Consider the following 22,215-nt stretch of genomic DNA (forward strand, 5'->3'; position numbering starts at 1 on the left):
ATTTGTAGTAATATTTGAACGAAATATAATTTTTGTTAAAGAAATGATAAACAAAACTTTTCGGAAAATTTTTTCAGCAATCCTGCAGAATCATCGCAAGAAATATTTCAGGAAAGATTTCAAGGAAATTTCCGGGAATGTTTCAAAAACCTTGAAATCTTTCCTGAAATATTTCTTACAATGTTTCTGCAAGTTTTCTATAAGGTTTCACCGAGATATTTCGTAACTTAACAATTAACATTTCCGTGAAAGGTTTCTTCAAATATTTCTCGAAATATTTTACTGAAATTTTTTAAATAACTTTCCGAAACCTTCCTGCAATATTTTCACAAGGTTCTTTTGAAATATTTCATGGAATTTTTCACTGAAATATTGCATGCTGAGTGTGCAACTTATTAAATAACCTTGCTGGAAACATTTTTCGAGTGATGCGCATGCGCACAGTCTTTATTCTCAAGCGGCTTAATGCAAAACTTTTTTTCTTATTACCAATAAGAAATGGGGGGACCGAGCCTTATTTTTCAAACGGTGCTAATTTATACAAAAAAGTTGCAAATTTTTTATGTAAAGAAAATTTGAAAAAGCTGATTTGTTTGCGATTCATAGCGTTTTGAAGTTTGCGTAACTTTACGAATTTTTGGCGAAATAGCTATTTGAGGTGCAAATTTTCTGAATAGTTATTTTAAAAGTGCAAATTCAAACATACAATTGAATGTATTCCATGGCCCGGATTATGTTTAGTTGTAATCTTCGGTTGTAATAGGTATATCGTGTTCGGTATTGTGACCGCACCTATGCACTCTCCTTACTCCAGCCGCCTCAATTCCAGGCATTAGAGATTAGACAGCTTTGTGTTTCGCTGCTTTCGCTTCCATCTCCAAGTAAGTAAAAGAAAATTTATTAACAGATTTTATAACCATTATAACATAGTTATAATTTTATCATAAAAGTTGAATATATTCATGTATTAAATTAGATCGGAATCACTTTCACGGATCACTCTCGGACGATGCCACGAGGGTGACCCGTGATGTTATATTTGTGAACCCCGAATTTTATTATAGAAATATATATTTATTGAAAATATTTATTAATTAAAATGTTTTTTTCCAGCTTTTTTATTGTCTCTACTAGCTAATAATTCAGCTATTTTGAATAGAGAGAGAGAGAGAGAGAGATAGAGAGAAAGAGAGAGAGAGATAGAGAGAGAGAGAGAGAGAGAGAGAGAGAGATAGAGAGAAAGAGAGAGAGAGATAGAGAGAGAGAGAGAGAGAGAGAGAGAGAGAGAGAGACAAAAATTCAGATTATAAAGGAAATCAAATGAAGTACCAATACTACCAATAATATATAGACACAGATTATTTTTCAATTAACCTTGGCAAGATTATTTCCAATTGCGACAAATAGATCGTGGATTTTGAATTGGCATATTTACATAATTATAAGAGAATTATATAGACACACATTATTTTTTTATCACCTTTGGCCAGATTTTGTTTTTCAAAGTACGACATAGATTGTGTGTTTTCAATTGGCACTGTGGCATATTTCGATATAACTACAAGAGAAATAACAAGGTAATGTGTAAAACTTTTATTTGAATGAATGGCCAAACTTTTTAGTTTGCTATTATATGAAACCAAAAATGATATCGCCTGGAGCATAGTCCTTTCTATAGCTACCAAGTGCACAAGAAAATAATTATTTATATCTAATTATTGTCTTAATTTAAGATCAGATACTCATTTAATTCTGGAATTTACATTTTTTAACATCTTTCTGAGCATAACGATACTAATATTTTAAAAGTCTTTGAATTAATATCACATTTTCATCTCTCATATCATTTAAAAATAATCTACATTTATTTTAAATTTGCAAAACTTATAATTGAATACTTATTAAGTATTAATATGATCAATAAGTACATATCCGACTACAAATTATTGAACGTTATATTGTTATCAGTGATAGAATTTAAGATTGATGATGAATAATAGCAGTAAATTTACAAAACTTATAAAACATAAAACTGGTAAAATAATTATGAATGTGTGTTGGCAATCTCTTTCAAAACTTTCTGTTTTTTAGGAATTGACGTATTGTAATCTGTCAAGTTTAATGCTGCTGCCTTTTCTTCTAACAATTTTTTAAATTTAGCTTCTGTCTCCTTTTTTATTAATTTTTCTCGGAATATAGCTTGTTTTTTTTAATTAAATTTTTTCTTGTTTCTTAGCTTCTATTTCTTCTTGTTTTATTTTTTTTTTTCCATTTCTCTTTTAAATATCAGAAGTTTTTTTATTTTTCCGAATTCATTTTGTTTAAAAAAATTTTTCTTGCTCCCTTTTTGTATACCTCAGATGTTATAGCAAAATCTGTGGTGTTTTAGTCCTGACTTTTTTTTTTGACTTTACAATGATTCAAAAAAGTAACTCTTGTTTCCATAATTCTTTCAGATTACATAAGTTGCTACGTAAGCTTTTCATTCCAACATTTTTTGCTGTATTAAAAGACTCGCGTATTTTACTGATCAGTTGTTTGTTTCGCAGGAATTAGATAAATGATACATGTATGATATTTGCCTCAAAATGTTAATGATCCTTAATACCGCGAGTGAAATCCTCCCCCCCTTCCTAATATACTTTTCAGGTAAAACTGCCATGCGAGTAGGCTTTAGAGGCTGTTTAGAAATCAATTTTTAGAACAGAGTCAACGACGAGCACAAGTGCATAGAAATTAATTTCGATTGTATTGGAGGGAAGGGAGATTTACTTAATTTAACAGTAAGATGGATATATAAATCAAAATTTTTAATATCAAAACTGAAAGTTACGTGAGAATTGACATTCCTAATTATAGCTAGATCTACAGAGATTATGGTATTAAAATAGCTGAGTAGGAGAAGGTCAGACCTGCGAAAGAACATATAAAGGGCGCGTTGTGAAAGGTTTAGTACGTTAAAAAATAAAATTTCTTTTTTATAAGATGTGATATAGTAATGGATCTACTGCAATTTTAAAGTTATCGACAGAAAGCTGAGATCATGTCGTTTAGTTTGAAAAAATTTTCGTATTTTTAGTTTTTATCTAAGAAACAGTCAATTTTGATACTAAACTCGGGACATAATTAACATATTTTTGAGGTGTCATACCTTCTGAATTAGTCTAGCTAATACATCAATGTTTACATCTTTCCTACCTATCCGCAAATATTTCGGGAGCCCCTCATACATAATGTACTCATATCCTGCGTTATACTTTACATCGTTAATTTTGCCTATCCTAATTTGTCTTTCGTCGTCTGTTCCTCTATTCCTTATTTCGTCGTATAATCTCCTTCCTGCTGTTTTATTATTACCACTACCTCTACGCTCAAACCTACTCTCTGATAATACGCTTTTCTTTCTATACTGTATCTGTCCTGCTTATTATTCTCTCTTTTTCTCAGCCAGCATTGTTCAAGCAGTCTGTTGTCTTCTAAATTCTCCACTTTTTTCTCGTATGTAGCTGCTCTTTCTTCCCATCTAATTTTCATTTTCCACGTATTCGTTTCTTGTGAGATTATATATCTCAGTGTGCTAAAATCGAGTCTCAAAATCCATCTTATGTAGTCCATATGTATTTTTTCCAGTTCCCTCTTTTCCTCCCATCCTCAAATTTCCATCCCGTACTCCATGACGCTACGTACTAAGTAATCAATAAGCCTTCTTCTACGTTTATAATCGTTTTTGCACGCTCTTTTCCCTAATCTCCATGTTTTCTTAGCCGCTGTTTTTCCTTTCTTTTTTTAGTTCTGCTATGTGATCTTTATAATCCCCTTTCGCGTTGAACATAAAACCTAAATATTTAAAAGTTGACACTTCTTCTATTTCACTTTTACCCCATACCTTTTTTTCTTTCTTACTGCCTTTATCTTTATTAAAAATTAAAACCTTATTTTTTCTATGCTCAGTATGAGATTCCTTTCCTTCAAAAATTTTTTCAGTATAACCATCATTTCAATAAGAGCCTCCCTGTTGTATGCCATTAGAACTAAGTCATCCGCGTACGCAAGTGACCAAACCTTGGTTCTATTAAATTTTATTCCCCCTTTGTTTTTAGTCTCGAACTCCTTTTCCAAACCTGCGATGTACAGGCAGAATAAAAGCGGACTAAGTACGCAGTCTTGCCTCAGCCCTTTAAGGTCCAAAATCTTCCGATAAAACCTCTCCCGCTCTCACTTTTATTTTCGTTTCCGCATATAGTTCTTTTAATTTTCTTATTATGTTCCTACTTATACCAAACTTTTCGAAAATCATCCCAAGAATTTTTCGGTCCACCGTATTGAACGCCGCTTTCAAGTCAACGAATAACGCGTATATCTTTTCTTTCCTATTCCTTGTCATGCCAATAATATGATTCAGTATGTATATGTTACCCGTTGTGGCCCTCCCTTTTCTAAAACCTGTTTGTCCCTCCAGTAAAATCCCCAGATCTTCCACTTCTTTTTCTAAACGTTTTCTTATGATTTCTGTGTATAATTTATAAGCCGACGACAAAAGTGATGTACCTCTATAATTTTGAGTATTATTGGGGTCGCCCTTTTTATACAGCTGTACAACCATGGCTGACCTCCAATCTTCCGGAATTCCCTGTCTTTCTCACACTTTTCCCAGTATGCATATCATTTTGTTTATCAGACCCTTCGTGTATTCACACCTCACTCGGTATTCCATCCGGGCCTGCAGCTTTTTTCTCTTTTAATGTTACCCATGCTTCTCTAATTTCTTAGCTAGCGTATTTGTTTTTCTTAGGTGAAATGCCAAGAAAGAGGAAAGGAGTTCCTCCATTAAGTGATCGACATATTAGAAGGTTATCGAAAAAAAACACTGAACACGATTTACAGATTATTGAATCTTTAAGCACTAAGCATTCTCTTTTAAACTCTGAGACAAATATTGCTGCCAATTCCTCATGTAATGTCGAAACGATTCAACAAGACCTTGTTTCCGAATCTACTGGGACGAAAAAATGTAAAAGTAGCAATGTGTCAATTCCTGCCAATACCTCATCTGCTGATAAAACACTTAAACAGGATGCGTCGTGTTTCGAATCTGCTGGGTCGCAAGTGAATAGAACTGAAGGATCTTATAATCTAGATTTCAATCCAGTGTCTGTACATGTAGATACCAACTGCTCAACAAGCACATATGAATTCAAGTCTGGATATGAAGATGTAATTAACGAATACTGTGTTGATGCAAATAACTCTGATACAGACTCTAGCTTTTCTTCTGATATATATCGCTATAGCGATAACGATGCTGAAAGTATCCCGGATTCAGATATGGATGACTCGATAGATTTTGATGTAATGATGCATGATTCTATAGCTGATAATGATACAAAATTTCATCAAGAAATCATCTGCTGGGCAAGGGATTACAAAATTAAACATGGCCATCTTAAACCATTACTTGCTATATTAAATAAGTATACTGGTACAAAGTTTCCGAAAGATCCGCGTACGCTTTTAAAAACACCAAGAAGTACTGATGTTATCGAAATGGACAGTGGTCAATATTGTCATTTAGGTGTAGCTAATGCCATCGAAAAAATTATTCATGATCGTATTTCTCAAAAACATGTTTTCAACACTATAAAACTTTCAGTCAATATAGATGGGGCTCCACTTGTTGGTAATTCATCCGAAAAAGGTCTGTGGATTATATCAATGAAAGACGTTGAAGTAGAAACTGTGTATGCAGTTGGTATTTACTATGGGACTTCGAAACCGGTGGATGCCAATGTATTTTTGAAAAGGACTAAAGAAGAATTTACAGATTTAATAAGTAATGGATTTTTATATAACGGCAACGTATACAATGTAAGATTAGATCGACTTATTTTGGATGCTCCTGCTAAATCTTTTATTTTATGTACAAAAGGACATTCTGGTTACTACAGTTGCAGCAAGTGCACGATCGAAGGTACGCATATAGCATCAGTTTGTTTCCCCACAGATAGCATCGAAGAATTGAGTAGATACTGTAACGATTTATTAAGAACCGATTCTAAATTCAAAATTATGTTTTATTCTGATAATTATCAACACGGAGAAACTATTTTGAATGAGTTACCTTATGTTGGTCTAGTATCCAATGTACCTTTAGATGTCATGCACTTGGTATATTTAGGTATAATGAAGCACATGATTAGACTCTGGGTAGGTGATACCAAAAGTAAACGAAAAATATTCCGGCTTGCAAATCAATGCATTGAAAAAATTTCGGAAAGATTAGAAGGTTTGAAAAACATTTTACCATTAGAATTTAATCGCCGTTCAAGATCTTTGAAATACTGGAAAAAGTGGAAGGCAACTGAATTCCGACATTTTTTGTTATACTTTGGTCCATCTATAGTTAAAGATGTCTTTCATCCACAAGTGTATGAGAACCTTTTAACACTTCATGTAGTCATGACTATTCTAAATAATGAAATATTAGTTCGTAAACCAGATATCATAAAATACTGCCAATCTCTAGCCATGAAATTTATTTATGGTTTCCAAAAATTGTGTGGTAGCAGACATGTTACGCATAATGTACACAATTTCGGACATTTATGCAAAGACGTTGAACTGTTTGGCGTAGTAGAAACTTTTAGTGCATTTCCATTCGAAAATTTCATTTGTTCTCTGAAGAAATTGATAAGAAAAGGAGAGAGGCCGTTGCAGCAAATTGCCAGAAGATTATCCGAATACGCGTCGATGAAGAATTGGGCAAGTCGATGTGCCGTTAATACTAGTAATTTTGTTGTTGAAAAAATTACGTATGTGGCTTTAGATATTAGTGGTCGACCAAATACACGGTATTATAAAATTTTAAAAGCGAACGCATTTCAAATTGATGTCACAGACGAAAGAAATAATTGCGTCATGGTTTCTAACGGTTCCATAATTGAGATTATCTCTGTTTCGAAAAGTAATGGAAATATATATATTACTGGAAATAAATGTGATATGTTAAGAGATTTATTTGTGATGTCGGGACTCCGTAGCAGTGTATTAGGCATTAAAATTGTACGACAAAGCAGTCATCTGGAAGAGTGGGCTTGCAACGAAATACATGCTAAAATATTCAAAATTCCGTGTACTGAAGGATTCATAACTTATCCATTAGTTCATACGTTTAAATAATTAGTTTGTTTACAGCATGAGATTGAAGTAAACCGAACGATAGTTTTCGACAAGAATGTTGTCATCTGTAGACTTAATAAACTTGTAAGAAGCACCAAATGAGCGAGAAAATTCCCTTGTATGGATGATGAAAACATAAGTGAACTGTTACCACTCATATTTTCAGCCGAAAATGAGATAGAAATATTTCACTACAAATATACGGATGAAACACAGAATTATTACCTCATATATGGGTATATATAGTTAAGTGTCTTTTTAAGGCCCTTAATTACAATTTTGGCTCGTGATACAGAAAATTTAAGCTTCTATTGAGTACTTTACGATAAAAAAAGTTTCATTTCAATAGCTTTATTGGTACGCTTTGTACACGCCCATGAAGAAGACTTCCAATTTTCTAATTTCCACACCGTCTGGACCCCTTAACATAAAAGAATTTACTAATTGTTCGCGTGGTGTTCTTTTAAGTTTTCATTCAATCAAAGTTACTCTTACAAAAAAAATAATTCAATTTTTTATTATTATTATTCATTTATAATTATGAAAATTACAGAGGTCAATTATGACTCGCAAATACGCTATAGTCATCGATACCAATGATAAGAAATTCGTTGTACCTATTGGTTGGATTTCTCTTGATAAAACATCCTTCGATTATCCTCCAAGTAACTACTCAATCGCACATATTAAAAAGATGATCATTGAAGATGATGATGTTGATGAGCACTTTATTCAAATACCTCTCAAAAAGATAGTGAAAACGTGCCGTAAGAATTAATTATTATTGATGTTTATATAGTTATGTATGTGCTAACTTTCATAGCTGCTACACTTTCGGAGCTATTCAGTGTTTTTCAACCCTTATGCAATCAAATACGTCTTAAGGATGCATAAAATATTACTATTATATCCCATTATAATATGAATTCAGTGTAGAAGTGCTACCCTTTCCGAAAATTTCCGGTTTTATATTTATTTTTATTAAAATATAATATATAAATATTGTAGTTCTCTAATCGCTTAATCGAATGTACTTTCTAAAAAATTATTATGAATAATTGACTCAGCCTTATCGTAACTTTATTTACACACTGTGATTAATATCGCAAATGATTGTGCATCTCATGAGCAAGCGAAATCAGTTTTAAAGCATATTCATTTCAAATAGCATCTTAATTTTATAAGGGTTCAAAAACACTAACTTTGAGCCGTAGCTTCAATTGGTGGATTATTTGCACATCCAATTTCCGCTTCTGTACTTTCAAATACCTTCAGTTTCATTTTTGTAAAAAGTACGAGGTGTGTTCAAAAAATAACGAGAATTTTCGTTTTATGAAAAAAATATTTATTTATTCATCTACATTAATGTTGTCGCCTTCAAAGTAGTCCCCTTCGGATACAATACACTTATGCCAACGCTTTTTCCAATCCTCGAAACACTTTTGAAACTCGATCTTTGTAATAGCTTTTAGCTCTTTCAGCGATTCGCTTTTAATGTCATCTATGCTTGTAAAACGACGGCCTTTTAATGTTCTCTTTATTTTTGGAAATAGAAAAAAGTCACATGGAGCCATATCTGGCGAATATGGAGGCTGAGACATCGTTACAGTTTCGTTTTTGGCCAAAAATTCACGAACAAGCAATGAAGTGTGAGCAGGCGCATTATCGTGGTGCAAAAGCCATGAATTGTTTTGCCACAAATCCGGGCGTTTTTTTCGGATTGCTTCACGCAAACGACGTTGAACTTGTAGTACTGCTTATTGATTGTTTGATCTTGTTGCAAGAATTCATAATGCACTATGCCATTAAAATCGAAGAACACAGTGAGCATAACCTTCACATTCGACCGCACTTGTCGAGCCTTTTTCGGTCTTGGCGATCCAGAATGCCTCCATTGGGACGATTGAGCCTTAGTTCCGACATCATATCCGTAAACCCATGTTTCGTCACCTGTTATAACACGTTTTAGTAGTTCTACATCGTTATTGACTTCATTTAGCGACTCCTGAGCAACTTCCATTCGCCGCTGTTTTTGTTCGAAATTCAACAATTTTGGAACGAATTTTGCTGCCACACGTTTCATACCCAAAACATTCGAAAAAATTTGATGGCATGAGCCAACTGATATGCCAACATCATCAGCGACTTCTCTGATTGTGATTCGGCGATCGTTCATAACCATTTCTTTCACTTTTTCACGTTTTCATCGGTTGTTGATGTGCTTGGGCGTCCGGGTCGTTCGTCATCTTCAACGTTTTCGTGGCCATCTTGGAAACGCTTATACCACTCATAAATCCTTGCTTTACTCATAGCAGACTCACTATATGCCTTTGTTAACATTTGACAAACTTTACTACACTTTATTTCATTTTTTACGCAAAATTTAATACAAATTCTTTGATCCATTTTTTTTCACAAACGAAAATCGCCGAGCTCGAAAAACACGTCTAACGTTAGCGGCTGCCACTTAAAAAGTAAGCAATGAATATTGCTGAAAATTTTATCGTACTTCAGGGGCATGTGTACCAACATAATAAAAAAAAATTTTATACAAGCGGACTCTCCAAACCCGCGAAATTTAAAAATTCTCGTTACTTTTTGAACACACCTCGTACATACATAGGATGTCTTAGGTCAACTCACCCTGCCTATAAGTATACATACGAGTATATATTTAATGGAATTTTTCAGCTGACTATATTACAGCAGTACAGGAAAAAAGCATGAATGGTATTGAAGTACTTACGGATCCAAGTGATACAGAAAAGTTAAAAATAAGTAGGAAAAGACGAAACAAGAAAATTGTATCAAATGAGTTTGTAGTACCTACGAAACGTCACAATATTGAACAAGTACGGTGTTCGAAATCAGATGCCAGTGACAATAGTGACGATGGTAGTTTACAAGATCCTTTAGAATTAGAGGAATCTGCCTCTTTGGAACCAGTAATACCAGACGAACTGAATGTTTGTTCAGCTTCTCAGAATACGTCGACAATGTATGATAAGAACAAAGAGCCTATTGTCAATGATTCGACCGAAGTTATTATGAAAGATAATGAAAATACAGCGACGGAAAATACACCGTCCTTGCAAAAAATTTATGGTAATTTAAATATTCATATCATTAATTTTTATTTCACCTAAGGTAGGTGTACCCTATATGAGACTATTTTTGGATTTAAAACTTTTAACTTTGTGACCGTACCAGCTTGTGGTATTATATTCATAAGATGAAATAATGACATGTCCATGGACTTTTTAACCAGCCACAAATGCAAAACCCGGTTTGTAGTAGCCTTTTTATGCTTAAACGAGCGAATTTTCCAACTGAATCAGTTGTTCTTTTAACAAAGGTCATTTGAACCACTTTACTCGATTCGACCATAAGTCTATAATACACCACTAAATTCGTCATGTTTCGACCTTTTAGAATCACTCCTTCATTTCTTCGTAATTCACAAATAAGCCTAATGCCGTGCCAAGTACTATTTTAGAAAATCCTAATAGTAGGCGATGTATGAACTTAAACATAACGCTTCTACATATATTCAGGGATGATATTTTTTCTGAATACGTAAGAATATTTGCACACATCTGATTATTATGTGCCACGAGTAGCTTATGTAACGATAAATATCTGTTCCCGCAGTATTTCATATTGAATACACTTGTTTTATATGCTTAAAAAAGGAGGGTAAATTCGAAAAGCTATAATTCAGGCTACACTTCATTAAAATCATCTTGCGACGGCTCAATTCAAAGTTCTGTCCATAAGCATTCAAATGAGTCGTATCACCCCGATAAATTCTAGGGTGGACAAGAGTTACAGCTATTTGCGCATAGTTTTCTCATATTTGATACACCTACCTCATTTATGATATAAAAAAAGCGTTTGTTTTTAAAAATTTTTCCTGTTTTTAGATGTACAGTTACTTATACTTAAAAAAGTCAATTATATATCTTAGAAGCTAGAAAACAATGGAAAATTGTTAAAAAATCAAAGAAGGCATACTTCATCAGAATAATTATATCTTGATTAAAGATTAGAGAATAACAAATGTTTCAAGAGTATTTTCCAATCGATGCTAATAATGACAATACAAAAAAAAGATAAAAGAAGTCGAAGCAAAATGACTAGATAAGAAATTTGCAAGGATTGTGGTGAGTATGTCGCTTTAAGAAGGTTCAGGACCATTACAAAAATGCACAGAATGAGCTCAAATTGACCAATGTCTTAGATAAAAGCATTACGAGCATCTGTGAATATTTTCAATATTTTTTACCATCCGAATTTGGAAGAAAATCGTACTCAAAGTTGAGCTCTTATACACGGGCTCTTATGAGAGACGTGGTCTTGAAAGTGATTCACTTAGAGTGCAAACTCAAAAAAATGCACAGAACGTTAAAAAAAACTAAACACATATAAAATAATTATTGCGGAATCTAATGCCAAAGTTTGAGCTAAGGTCACCATTTTTAATTGTAAACAGTCAATTAAAATGTGAGCAGAAACTCGATTTTATCGGTTATACGGGGAGGTGCACGGGGAGCAAAGTGGCGCGCGCGGTGAGAGGAGAGTCGCCCCGCCCCGCTCCCGCAGCTGATGATCCTGAACCTCCTTAAGTCGTGTTATTATTCAATTGTCGTATTTTAGAAAGTAATTCAATAAGGTACGCTCGCCGGAGATTAGTTCTGTCCACTATTTGAATTTTTAGATGGGTTCCCATGTATAAATTTAAATGGGTAGACAGAACCCATCTCCGGCGAGTGTACTTATCCTTTAACGTTAGAGGCAATGAAAATTGTTTATAACACCAACAGAAATGCATTAAAAAAGTTTGAGCCCGCTAAAATATACATCTGTATAGGATTCAATAGTTCTCGTGTATCTTGCGACACGTAACAATCAAAATAATGAAAGTATTAAAGATGTAATGAATTAATATTTAATAAGATTTTTAGAGTACGACGCTGCAGTCGAGAAAATCGAATATTATTTCACGTAAGTTGACATGTAGATTGTAGTGTTATGCACTGTATTCATAACTATACATTTGATTTCACTATTATAGTTTGTTCAAAATTATTCATTTTTCTAATCAAATTATTATAACACTATAACCATCATCATTTCACAAATTTTTCATGGTTTATTGGCTATTATTATAAAAAATATCGAACGGAACTGGCATAAAATTTGATTTTTCACCTATACAACTTTAACCATTGTATGAATTATATAATCAGGTGTGTTCAAAAAGTAAGGTGTCTGTTTATTTTTATAAAAAAATATTTATTTATTTATCAATATTCATATGTGTGCGTGTGATTGTATGTGTGGTCCCCCTCAGATATAATACACTTATGCTAACTTCTTTTTCAATTCTTGAAGCATTTCTAATAAGACTTTTTGTATAGTCTTGAGCTCTTCCAGCGATGCAGTCTTTATAACCTCAATCGTTGCGAATCTTCGACCTTTCACAGGTTCCTCCAGTCGTGGAAAAGGAAAAAGACGCAGGGGGCCACATCCGGTGAACATGTGGTGGCTGAGGTATGATTATAGTGTTGTTTTTGGGCAAAAATTCTCTCACAAGCAACAATGAGTAAGCAGGTGAATTGTCATGATGCAAAAACCGTGACTTGTTTTTTCACAATTCCGAACGTTTCCTTCGTATTGCTTATCGTAAGCGGCGTATAACTTGAAGGTAACATTCCGTATTGACGGACGACCTTGTCCAAAACGATTTTCTTCGCTGCTTCAACGTTTTCATCTGTTGTTGACGCGCCAGAACGTCCAGAACGTGGTTCGTCATTAGTATCTTCTCGGCCATTTTGAAAAAGTGTGTATTACTTATAAACATTTTTTTACGTAGAGTATACTTGCCGTATGCCACTGTCAACATTTCAAGTATTTTGTAGTACTTAATTCTATTTTCCACACAAAATTTAATGCAAATTCTTTGATCCATTTTTTTCAGCTGCAGAAAATCGACCAATAAGCAAAACGTTTCTAACCTTTATATTTCTCATAAACAAACAAAAAATGGACATAGTTGAATCTGTGAACATATGTTTAGGACATGTGTAGCAACAGAGCAAAACAAAAAAATGACAAATTAATGATATCCTTACCGCGAAATTTGAAAAGTCACATTACATTTTGAATACACCTGATCGTATAGAGAACTTCACATAAATAATCCTCATACTTACAATGTTTTATAATGTATTGATAAATTGATAAAATACTACCATTTAATTCGTTTTAAATGGTTCTGGTAAAAGGTATTCTACTTTACTTTTGATTTTCAATGAAATGGAATCTGGTATATGAGCAGTTCAACAACAAAAATCCATCAATTCGAAACGATTTTTGTCGAATGCTGAAATAGCTTGTCAGGAAATGTACAGGGTGCACGTTCTTAATTTTTCTATATTATTATTTTTCAAGGTCTGCCCCATCCGAAAGTCATTAAATATATCACCGCGCTGTCTTGTGACAATATTTAAATTAACCCAAATATTCTCAAATCCACTCAAATAAAACACAGGTGCTTAAAAAATTAAAACACTAGGCGTTATGCGTCTTAAGCCCCATAGATATTGAACCAGAACTTTGGGTATAGAATATGAGGTTAACCTGTCTTTGGTTTAAGACGCTTAAGGCCTAGTGTTTGTAGATTGAAGCATTTGGGGTTAACCAATCTTGGATTTAAGAGGCATAGCGCCTAGAATTTGTAGATAAAAGCATTTTAGGTCAACCTGTTTCTGGTTGAAATCTCGCAGCGCCTAGTGTTTATAGGTTAAAGCATTTGAGGTTTTCCTGTCTTGTGATATAGACGCATAGCGCCTACAGTTTGTAAGTTAAAGAATTTGCGGTTAACCTGTCTTTGGTTTTACATGAATAGCGGCTAGTTTTTGTAGGTTAAAGCATTCGTGATTAAACTCTCTTGGTTAAGGCTTGCAACATCCAGAGTTTTTAAAATTAGTAATTTTCAGTCAATGGAAAATACGAGATGAAATGCATCTTATAACCAAAAAATCTCCAAATTTCAATTCAAGAGCCAAAAGTATCTAAAGTCCGTCAATAATTTTATATCATAGACATAAATGTTAATATAATAAATCATCATGTATTATATACAATCTATATTATTATGCTTTAATACACTAGATAATTAATAACTTCAATGTTTTGAATTACGATATAAATTTTTTTGAAACTTTAATCGTCATAGTAGTTTCTCGATATTTTGAAAAGTTCGAGAAATATTTGAAAAATGCACAACCGTCCGAGAAGTTTTCGTGAAATTTCTGAATGGTTAGCTTTTTTCAAACACTTTGAGATGTGATTTGTTTTTTTTTTTTTTATTGCTTTTAAAATAAGTACAGTTTTTGTCAATAATTCGTCTAACTTATGTGTTGATAACAACTAACCGTGGCGTGTTGATCCATGATCGAATATTTTTTAAATGAAATTACTTCTATCTGTCATACTGAGTTGATATTCCGCATCATCAACCGAAAATTAAACAACTTTAATCAATAATTTCTATCAAAACTATTCCGCGGCACATACTGTAGGAATCGGACTTAGTGATAGTGAAAATTTAGTGACAAACTCTTAAGAACTCCCGCATACTCGACAGTACTCTTCCGAACTTGCTGTTTCTTGGCCTAATAAAGTCTTCGATTTTTTGTGATCAAACTCACCGAATTCGCATGTTCTCTTCAGAATTCGATTGAATGGAATTCGCGCGCGAACTGTAAAGTACTGGAAATTCTCCGAGTTTCATGTGGGTATTAGAGTACTAGCCTCTTGTTGCAGAACAATAATATGAAAGAATTGTAATTGTGTACCCTGATTCATGTTTTTTAAAAAATGATTTGGATTGATGGATTTTTTTATAGATCTGCTATGAGTTGTAATTTAAGGTTCAATTCATTTTTGATTTGATAACAATATTGCATGTAAGTATGTTATTTAATTTCTCGAGAATGTTTGCACAATGGGAAATTGATTTAGCAGCTAGAGTAAAAAAAGTATCGCCTTTAGTCTACGTTTATTTTGTGAGTTGAGATATGCATAGATTAATTTGTTGAAAACTTGCGTGCGATACTGTAGTACTTTCTCCACAGATTCTCATGAGCAGAAATTGATAAATAAATAAATAGCCATTTTCATGGTAATGGTAATTAGAATCCTAATTTGATTATCAATATTTCGATACATTATTTGTGTGTGAACTGTGTGTGTGTGTGTGCGTTGCTTGTATAGTTTTTGGAGATTTGGGATTGGGGTTTTCCAAGAATATAATAATTTTTTCATCAATTCATTCCATCATGAAATTACGGCTTGCGTTTGAGGCGGCCTGATGAAACGCATAACGAATGAAATGAAAGCGATTATTACGTAGTATATGTTAAGGGGATGCCATAACGCAATTTAACCTATAAATTTTTAAAAACCATATTATACCCGAATAATATTGACTTTTCATAGAATGTTACAATTTTTTTATTATTCTTTAGATTGTTCTTCAAAGTGAATGACCTTAATAAAAAAATGAGTATTGAGTGAACGTTGACGATTACAAAATCATGCAGCGTAGAGACAGCCCGTCAATACGCTATCGTAGTTTTCGTTATACGTGTTTATTATTCAGTTTTTGAAGAAGTGCGGATGATTGCGATATTTATTGCGAACAAATAAATTATTTGTGTGTAACACAAACTACTGAGGTGTAAATTTTGTTATGGCATCCCCTTAAGATAAAAAAGTTTTTTTCTCCGCTTGAACCCCATCTGACCCTCTTAAATTTATTGAGCTACATACTAAATCGTTTGCCAAGTTTTTATAGTTCATTGCATTTCATCTAACCATCTAAAGTTGAAAATAGATTATTAATTATTTGTATGTTTTGCTTTATTGAACGATATTGTAGATAAATCATCTCCAAGAAGCGGGTGGTGCCAATGCTCATGATCTGATATACAACATGATGCCAAGAATAATTACCGATGAGGTTTTGCAAAGCTACAGCTTTTACGGAAGAAAAGGGAAAAATTTAGAGAAAAATAAATGTTTCTCTGTCCTTTCCCTCTGTACATGCATTTACAGTAAGTTCTTATCTCATATATATATGGGCAGTTTCACGTCAACTCGGCTGATCAAAATTTTTTTTTCAATTTTTCTTGCACAAATGTGTTATATTGCGTTTCCTGAGCATGTACATGAAATTTTAGATCTTAAAACTCAAAATTGGATTTTTGGCAGGATTTTGAAAATGGCAACTTTTTCAATTTTCGGAAAATTTACAATTTTTGAGCTCATTTTTACCTATGAAGGACTTATTTTAGGTATAGACATATAATATGAAATAACATCAACTTTTGCTCTAGTTTACGAATATATAATTAGTTTTCAAAAATACTCAACGTGGGATGAATATATATGTATGTATATATATACTTGCTGAAAACTCGAAAAGCGACAAGGTTTAGGTCGAATTTTATTTCATCAATCTATGACTTTTTTTAAGACCTTTCCAACGATATTTTACATATTTTTAGACGATTTTTGGCCGTAAGGCTTTCTAATTAGGTTTTATGATAAAACTGATAGCACCATCGTGTTCTGCGGAAAAAAATACATCGAAAACATGTATCTCTTTATTTTTTTAAGTTAATGTTATCCCAAGATATCGACTTTTATAGAATAGTAAGATGATTTTAAGTTATATATCAGTTATATATATAGAAGACGGGGGAATGCCCACTTTTTGTGATATATCTTTGGAAAGGTCTTTAAAAAAGCCATCGATTGATGGAATAAAATTCGACCAAAACCTTGTCGCTCTTCGAGTTTTCAGCAAGTATATATGTACATACATATATATTCATTCTACGTTCTGTATTTTTGAAAACTAATTATATATTCGTAAACTAGAGCGAAAGTAGATGTTATTTCATATGTATATGTCTATACCTAAAATAAGTCCTTCATAGGTAAAAATAAGCTCAAAAATTGGAAATTTTCCGAAAACTGAAAAAGTTGCCATTTTCAAAATTCTGCCAAAAATCCAATTTTGAGTTTTAAGATCTAAAATTTTATGGACATGCTCAGGAGATGCAATAAAACACATTTATAAAAAATAATTGAAAAAAAATTTTGATCGGCCGAATTGACGTGAAACTGCCCATATGTATACAATATATATATGCATGGTAATGAAAATACATAAAATATTATGATTTTTTAGTGGCTGTAAAGGCTTCATTTTCTAAAACTACTGACGATGACATAAAAAAATCAATTTCAGGATTTTTGGATCAAGCAAGTACCAGATTCAAACGTAGTCAGTAAGTATTACGAAGGGAAATAATTGAGGTAATTCTGTATCAACTATAATTATAATTTCACATAATTATTGTAGGCAGCGGTCCATGCACAAATCGAAACCATTTACGCCTCTACAATTAACCGATGATACGGACGATGATCCTGATTCAGCATAGACAGCAACTCATTCCAGTATTATGAATATTTTATATGTCATGACTATTTTATTAATAAAGCAGATATAACCACTATTTTATAATTGTAAAATATTTTAATTTTTCATTGTAATAATTCCAATAATTTTTTGATTGTTTTATATATACATATATATATATATTCATCCAAAGTTGAGTATTTTTGAAAACTAATTATATATTCGTAAAGTAGAGCGAAAATCGATGTTATTTCATGTATATACTCAAATGTCCATACCTAAAATAAGTCCTTCATGGGTAAAAATGAGCTCGAAAATTGAAAAAGTTGCCATATTGAAAATTCTGCCAAAAATCCAATTTTGAGTTTCAAGTTCTAAAAAAAAAATACACATATTCTACATAATATATGCAATCAAATGGCACTATTAAAAAAGGAAAAAAAATGTTGATCCATTGAGTTGACATGAAATGGCTCATATATGTATATATAAAAATATACATATATGTAACTATTTATAACTAGAAGTCACTAAGACATTGCAAGGTATAGTATAAATTTTTCTGACAATCAATTCTATAATGTGCATGAAAAATGTCTATAATATTTGAAACTTTTTATAAATGTGATATTCCTGCAATATTTCTTGAAATATTTCGGAATATTTCAATATCCGTGCAAGCAAATTCAAAGAAATATTGTAAGGAAAATATTCGTAATATTTCTAGAAATTTTCCAGTGATATTGCGTGGACGCCTTTCAGAAAAATTGCTGCAATGTTTCTAGAAATATTTTAGAAAGATTACATAAAAACCTTTCAAATTAATTACGAAAAAAAATTGCTGCAATATTTCTATAAATCTTTTGGTAGGATTGCAGGAAACCTTTTCGAAATATTGCAAGAAAAATTGTTGTAATGTTTCTAGAAATCTTTTGGTAGGATTACAGGAATTCTTGCAGAAATATTGTAATAAAAGTTGCTGCAATGTTTCTAGAAATATTATAGGGAAATTGCATAGAAACCTTGCAGAAATATTGCAAGAAAAATTGCTGCAATGTTTCTAGAAATGTTTTTGCAAGATTGCAGGAAACCTTTTAGAAACATCACAAAAAATGTTGCTGTAATGTTTCTAGAAATATTTTAGGAAAATTGCATGGAAACCTTGCAGAAATATTGCTATGTCCGTGCGGATAAAGCCGCAGAAATATTGCGAGAAAATTTGCTGCAATGTTGCTAAAAATATTTTAGGAAGATTACATGGAAACCTTGCAGAAATATTGCAAGAAAAGTTGCTGCAATGTTTCTAGAAATGTTTTAGCAAGATTGCAGGAAACCTTGCAGAAATATTGCAAGAAAAGTTGCTGTAATGTTTCTAGAAATATTTTAGAAAGATTGGATGGATGCTTTGCAGAAATATTGCGAGAAAAGTTGCTGCAACCTTTTTTGCAACATTGCTGCAGCTTCAATTGCACGGACATAGCAATATTTTAGAAATATTTCAATGAAAGCTTGCAGAAATGTTCCAAACCTTTCATGAAATATTGCAGCAATATTGCAGCAATATTACATGCTGTGTGGGAACCCCTATTTTTGACCCCGGAATCATGTAGAGCGGAAAAAATTACATCCCAAATAATATTTCAAATTTGTATTTATGACCTGAGAAGGTCAATTGAAGGTCAAATGCTCAAAAAATACTCCTTACAACTAGTGTTTCTAATTTTTTGGTAGAATAAATATTGTAAAGCCTATATAAATATTGTATAATTTTTGAAAGTAATTGTGTAAAATGCCATGCTGTCTTTGAAGCCTTTTTGCAAGGTTATTTGAAAGTCACATTGTTTGTTGCAACAGAACATTTTTTCTATCAAGGATCCGAAAATGGAAAAATTTGAATATGACAATGTCCTGGGCCCTATTATCGATATCCAAGGTCATTTGAAGGTCAAATTTTTATCCTACTATTACCATTACCCAGGAACAACGACGTAGACGTAATAGGCTTGTGTTCCCTTTGGGGTGCTTGATTAAAGTGAGTCCCCTTGCCTCTCACTTTTATTCAGAATTCAACATAGGTTTTCAAAGATACCACCATTTTTTTTAATACATTATTGTATTCGCTGCTCAAATTGTTCTACTGTTCTGAGTAATACAGCCCTTGAGATGTTTTCACAAGCGGTTCGAATTTTTTGCATCATGTCTTCTCTTGTTGTTGGTTCGTATTCATAAACAATATCTTATAAATACCCCATAAATAAAAATCATGTGATGTTAAATTTGGAGATCTTGGTCATCAAACATCAAAATCTCCACGCTCGGTGCGTTCAATCCACCTGTCACAATAGTATTGATTGAAATATTGTCTAATTATTCGAGCGTAGTGTGCAGGAGCTCCATCTAATTAAATCCATATTCTTAATCTTATGTACAAATCTACTTCTTCCAGAAGTACTGGAAGGTGGTCTCTCAGAAAATGTAAAAAATTATGCATATTTATATTTCCGTCGAAAATGTACGGACCTATAAGGTATCCATTAACAATTCCACACCATACATTAAGACTCCATCGATTTTGATTATCTATCTGCCTGTGCTAATGCTGATTAACTACTGACCAATAATGACAATTATGTCGATGAAGCTGGCCATTGCTTTAAAAGTCTGAAAACATTGCGTATCGAAAAAAGTTTGGATCATTAGCAATCAATTGTCGTACCTATTGGCAAAACTGTAAACGTAATCTCATATCAACAGGTGTGATGGCTTGAGTCAAAGTGATATGATATGGATGATAACGATGATTTCTTAGTATTCTCCAAACAGTACCCATTGGTATACCAGTTTACCTTTGAATGTTACAGGTACTAATGTTACGATTTAAATGAACCATTGCCAGAACCACTATTACACGAATATCTTCTTCATTGTAATTACGACGTTCTCTAACCCGTGCTAGTTGTCCGTATTGAGCTCTACGGTAAATTTCACGAATTGTTGTATGACTCGGATGTCTTCTGTCGGGATATCAATTTCGATAAAGAGCAGCAGCTTGTCGGAAATTACGCCTACATTCACCAAGAACCAATAGAATATCAACCCCTTCAGCCGCTGGGTAATCAGCCATAGTGAAAATTTTGATTATAACAAAGTAGAAAAAAACGAGATAATTTTTCTGCGACTATTTAATTTAAGAAGAAACGAATGTTAAACAAAAGAAATTTTATTAGTTTAACTATTCAATAAGTAGTGCTATATTAAATATAAACTGTACGAGGGGGGTCAATAAGTCTTTACAAAAAGAAGGAAAAAAACTTTTGCGTATGTAAATTTTTTTATTTTTCAACATAATCTCCTTGAAGGTCGATACATTTTATTAAACGGCCTTCCAGATTTTTAAGCCATCAGAAAAATATGATTTCTGAAAACCCTCAAAATAGGCATTTGTTTCGGCGATGACTTCTTCATTCGACGTGAATCGTTGCCCGACAAGCCATTTTTTTGAGGTTAGGAAATAAGAAAGTCACTGGGAGCCAAATCAGGTGAGTATGGTGGATGATCAATTAATTTGAACTTTAAATCGTTAATTTTTGCCATCGAAGCTGCACACGTGTGAACTCGAGCATTGTCTTGAAGAAAAAGGCATTTTTTTTGCTCAAGTGAGGTCGTTTTTCTCTGATTTTTTCTTTCAGCTGATCTAATAATGACGCATAATATTGTCCGGTGATCGTCTGGCCCTTTTCCAAGTAGTCGATATAGATGATTCCATACGCATCCCAGAAAACCGCGGCCATAATCTTGCCAGCTGACTTTACTGTCTTTGCCTTCTTTGGGACTGGTTCTCCTGCGGTAATCCATTGTTTGGATTGTTCTTTGGTTTCAGGAGTGTAGTGGTGTACCCATGTTTCGTCTACAGTTACGAGTCGACGCCAAAAGTCTTCCGGATTACGACGTATGCGTGCCAAAAGAGCCTTAGAGGTGACAACGCGAGTTCGTTTGTTTTCAACAGTGAGCAAACGCGGCACCCATCTTGCTGATATTTTTTTGCTGCTGCAGTTGAGAACTTCTCACAGTTCTAATCTTCTATCACTCAACACCATATCGTGGATTTTGTTGACCATTTCGGATGTACTCACTTCTACGGGGCGTCCTGAACGGGGTTCATCTTTTGTTGTTGTACGGTCGCGTTTAAATTCATTTACCCAGTTATAAACAGTCTTAAACACAGGGGCAGACTTGTCATGAACGGCGTTCAACTCAACTGTGATTTCTTTTGGTGTAAGGCCTTTCAAATGAAAATGTTTTATCACCGCTCGAAACTCTGTTTTTTCCATTTTTCAAATAAACCAATAACTTTTTGTTCAATCAACGCTCACAAAAAAACGACTTAATGAATCCAGCTGAAACTTTGTACGATATCTAGTCAGTAGTATTGCTTGCCAAAAATATCATAACTTAAGCGTGACGAGCGCCATTTCTTGGATTTTGTAAGGACTTATTGACTCCACCCCCTCGTATGTAACAATAAGCACGGGTAAAGTCAA

At 33.1% G+C, this 22,215-nt stretch overlaps 2 protein-coding genes across 7 annotated transcripts in view; both read left to right on the top strand.

Annotated features, from left to right (window-relative positions):
* The window catches only part of LOC131663324 (uncharacterized), a 93,190-nt gene that overhangs the window by 67,233 nt on the left and 3,742 nt on the right, over positions 1–22,215 (top strand). The gene's annotated exons all lie outside the window — the stretch shown is intronic.
* LOC131663322 (uncharacterized) lies at positions 819–17,758 on the top strand. Of its 6 annotated transcripts, none has more exons than XM_058933674.1 (10): positions 819–881; positions 1,114–1,577; positions 4,793–7,421; positions 7,730–7,943; positions 9,868–10,281; positions 11,100–11,339; positions 12,133–12,180; positions 16,124–16,298; positions 17,441–17,540; positions 17,615–17,758. In XM_058933674.1, the coding sequence occupies exon 3, from the start codon at positions 4,798–4,800 to the stop codon at positions 7,174–7,176; it is 2,379 nt and encodes a 792-aa protein (XP_058789657.1). In that variant the 5' UTR covers positions 819–881; positions 1,114–1,577; positions 4,793–4,797; the 3' UTR covers positions 7,177–7,421; positions 7,730–7,943; positions 9,868–10,281; positions 11,100–11,339; positions 12,133–12,180; positions 16,124–16,298; positions 17,441–17,540; positions 17,615–17,758. The 6 variants fall into 6 exon arrangements, with proteins under 6 accessions (XP_058789657.1, XP_058789660.1, XP_058789656.1 ...); XM_058933677.1 differs by having other exon boundaries at positions 4,793–5,968; XM_058933673.1 differs by having other exon boundaries at positions 4,793–7,943.

This window comes from Phymastichus coffea, unplaced genomic scaffold (genome assembly GCF_024137745.1).
Source record: "Phymastichus coffea isolate CEN01 unplaced genomic scaffold, Cenicafe_Pcof_1.1 PCOF00033, whole genome shotgun sequence".
Taxonomy (NCBI): Eukaryota; Metazoa; Arthropoda; class Insecta; order Hymenoptera; family Eulophidae; genus Phymastichus; species Phymastichus coffea.

Excerpts from the sequence above, each read along its gene's own strand:
- LOC131663322 (XM_058933673.1), top strand. The coding sequence starts at position 4,798 with ATGCCAAGAAAGAGGAAAGGAGTTCCTCCATTAAGTGATCGACATATT.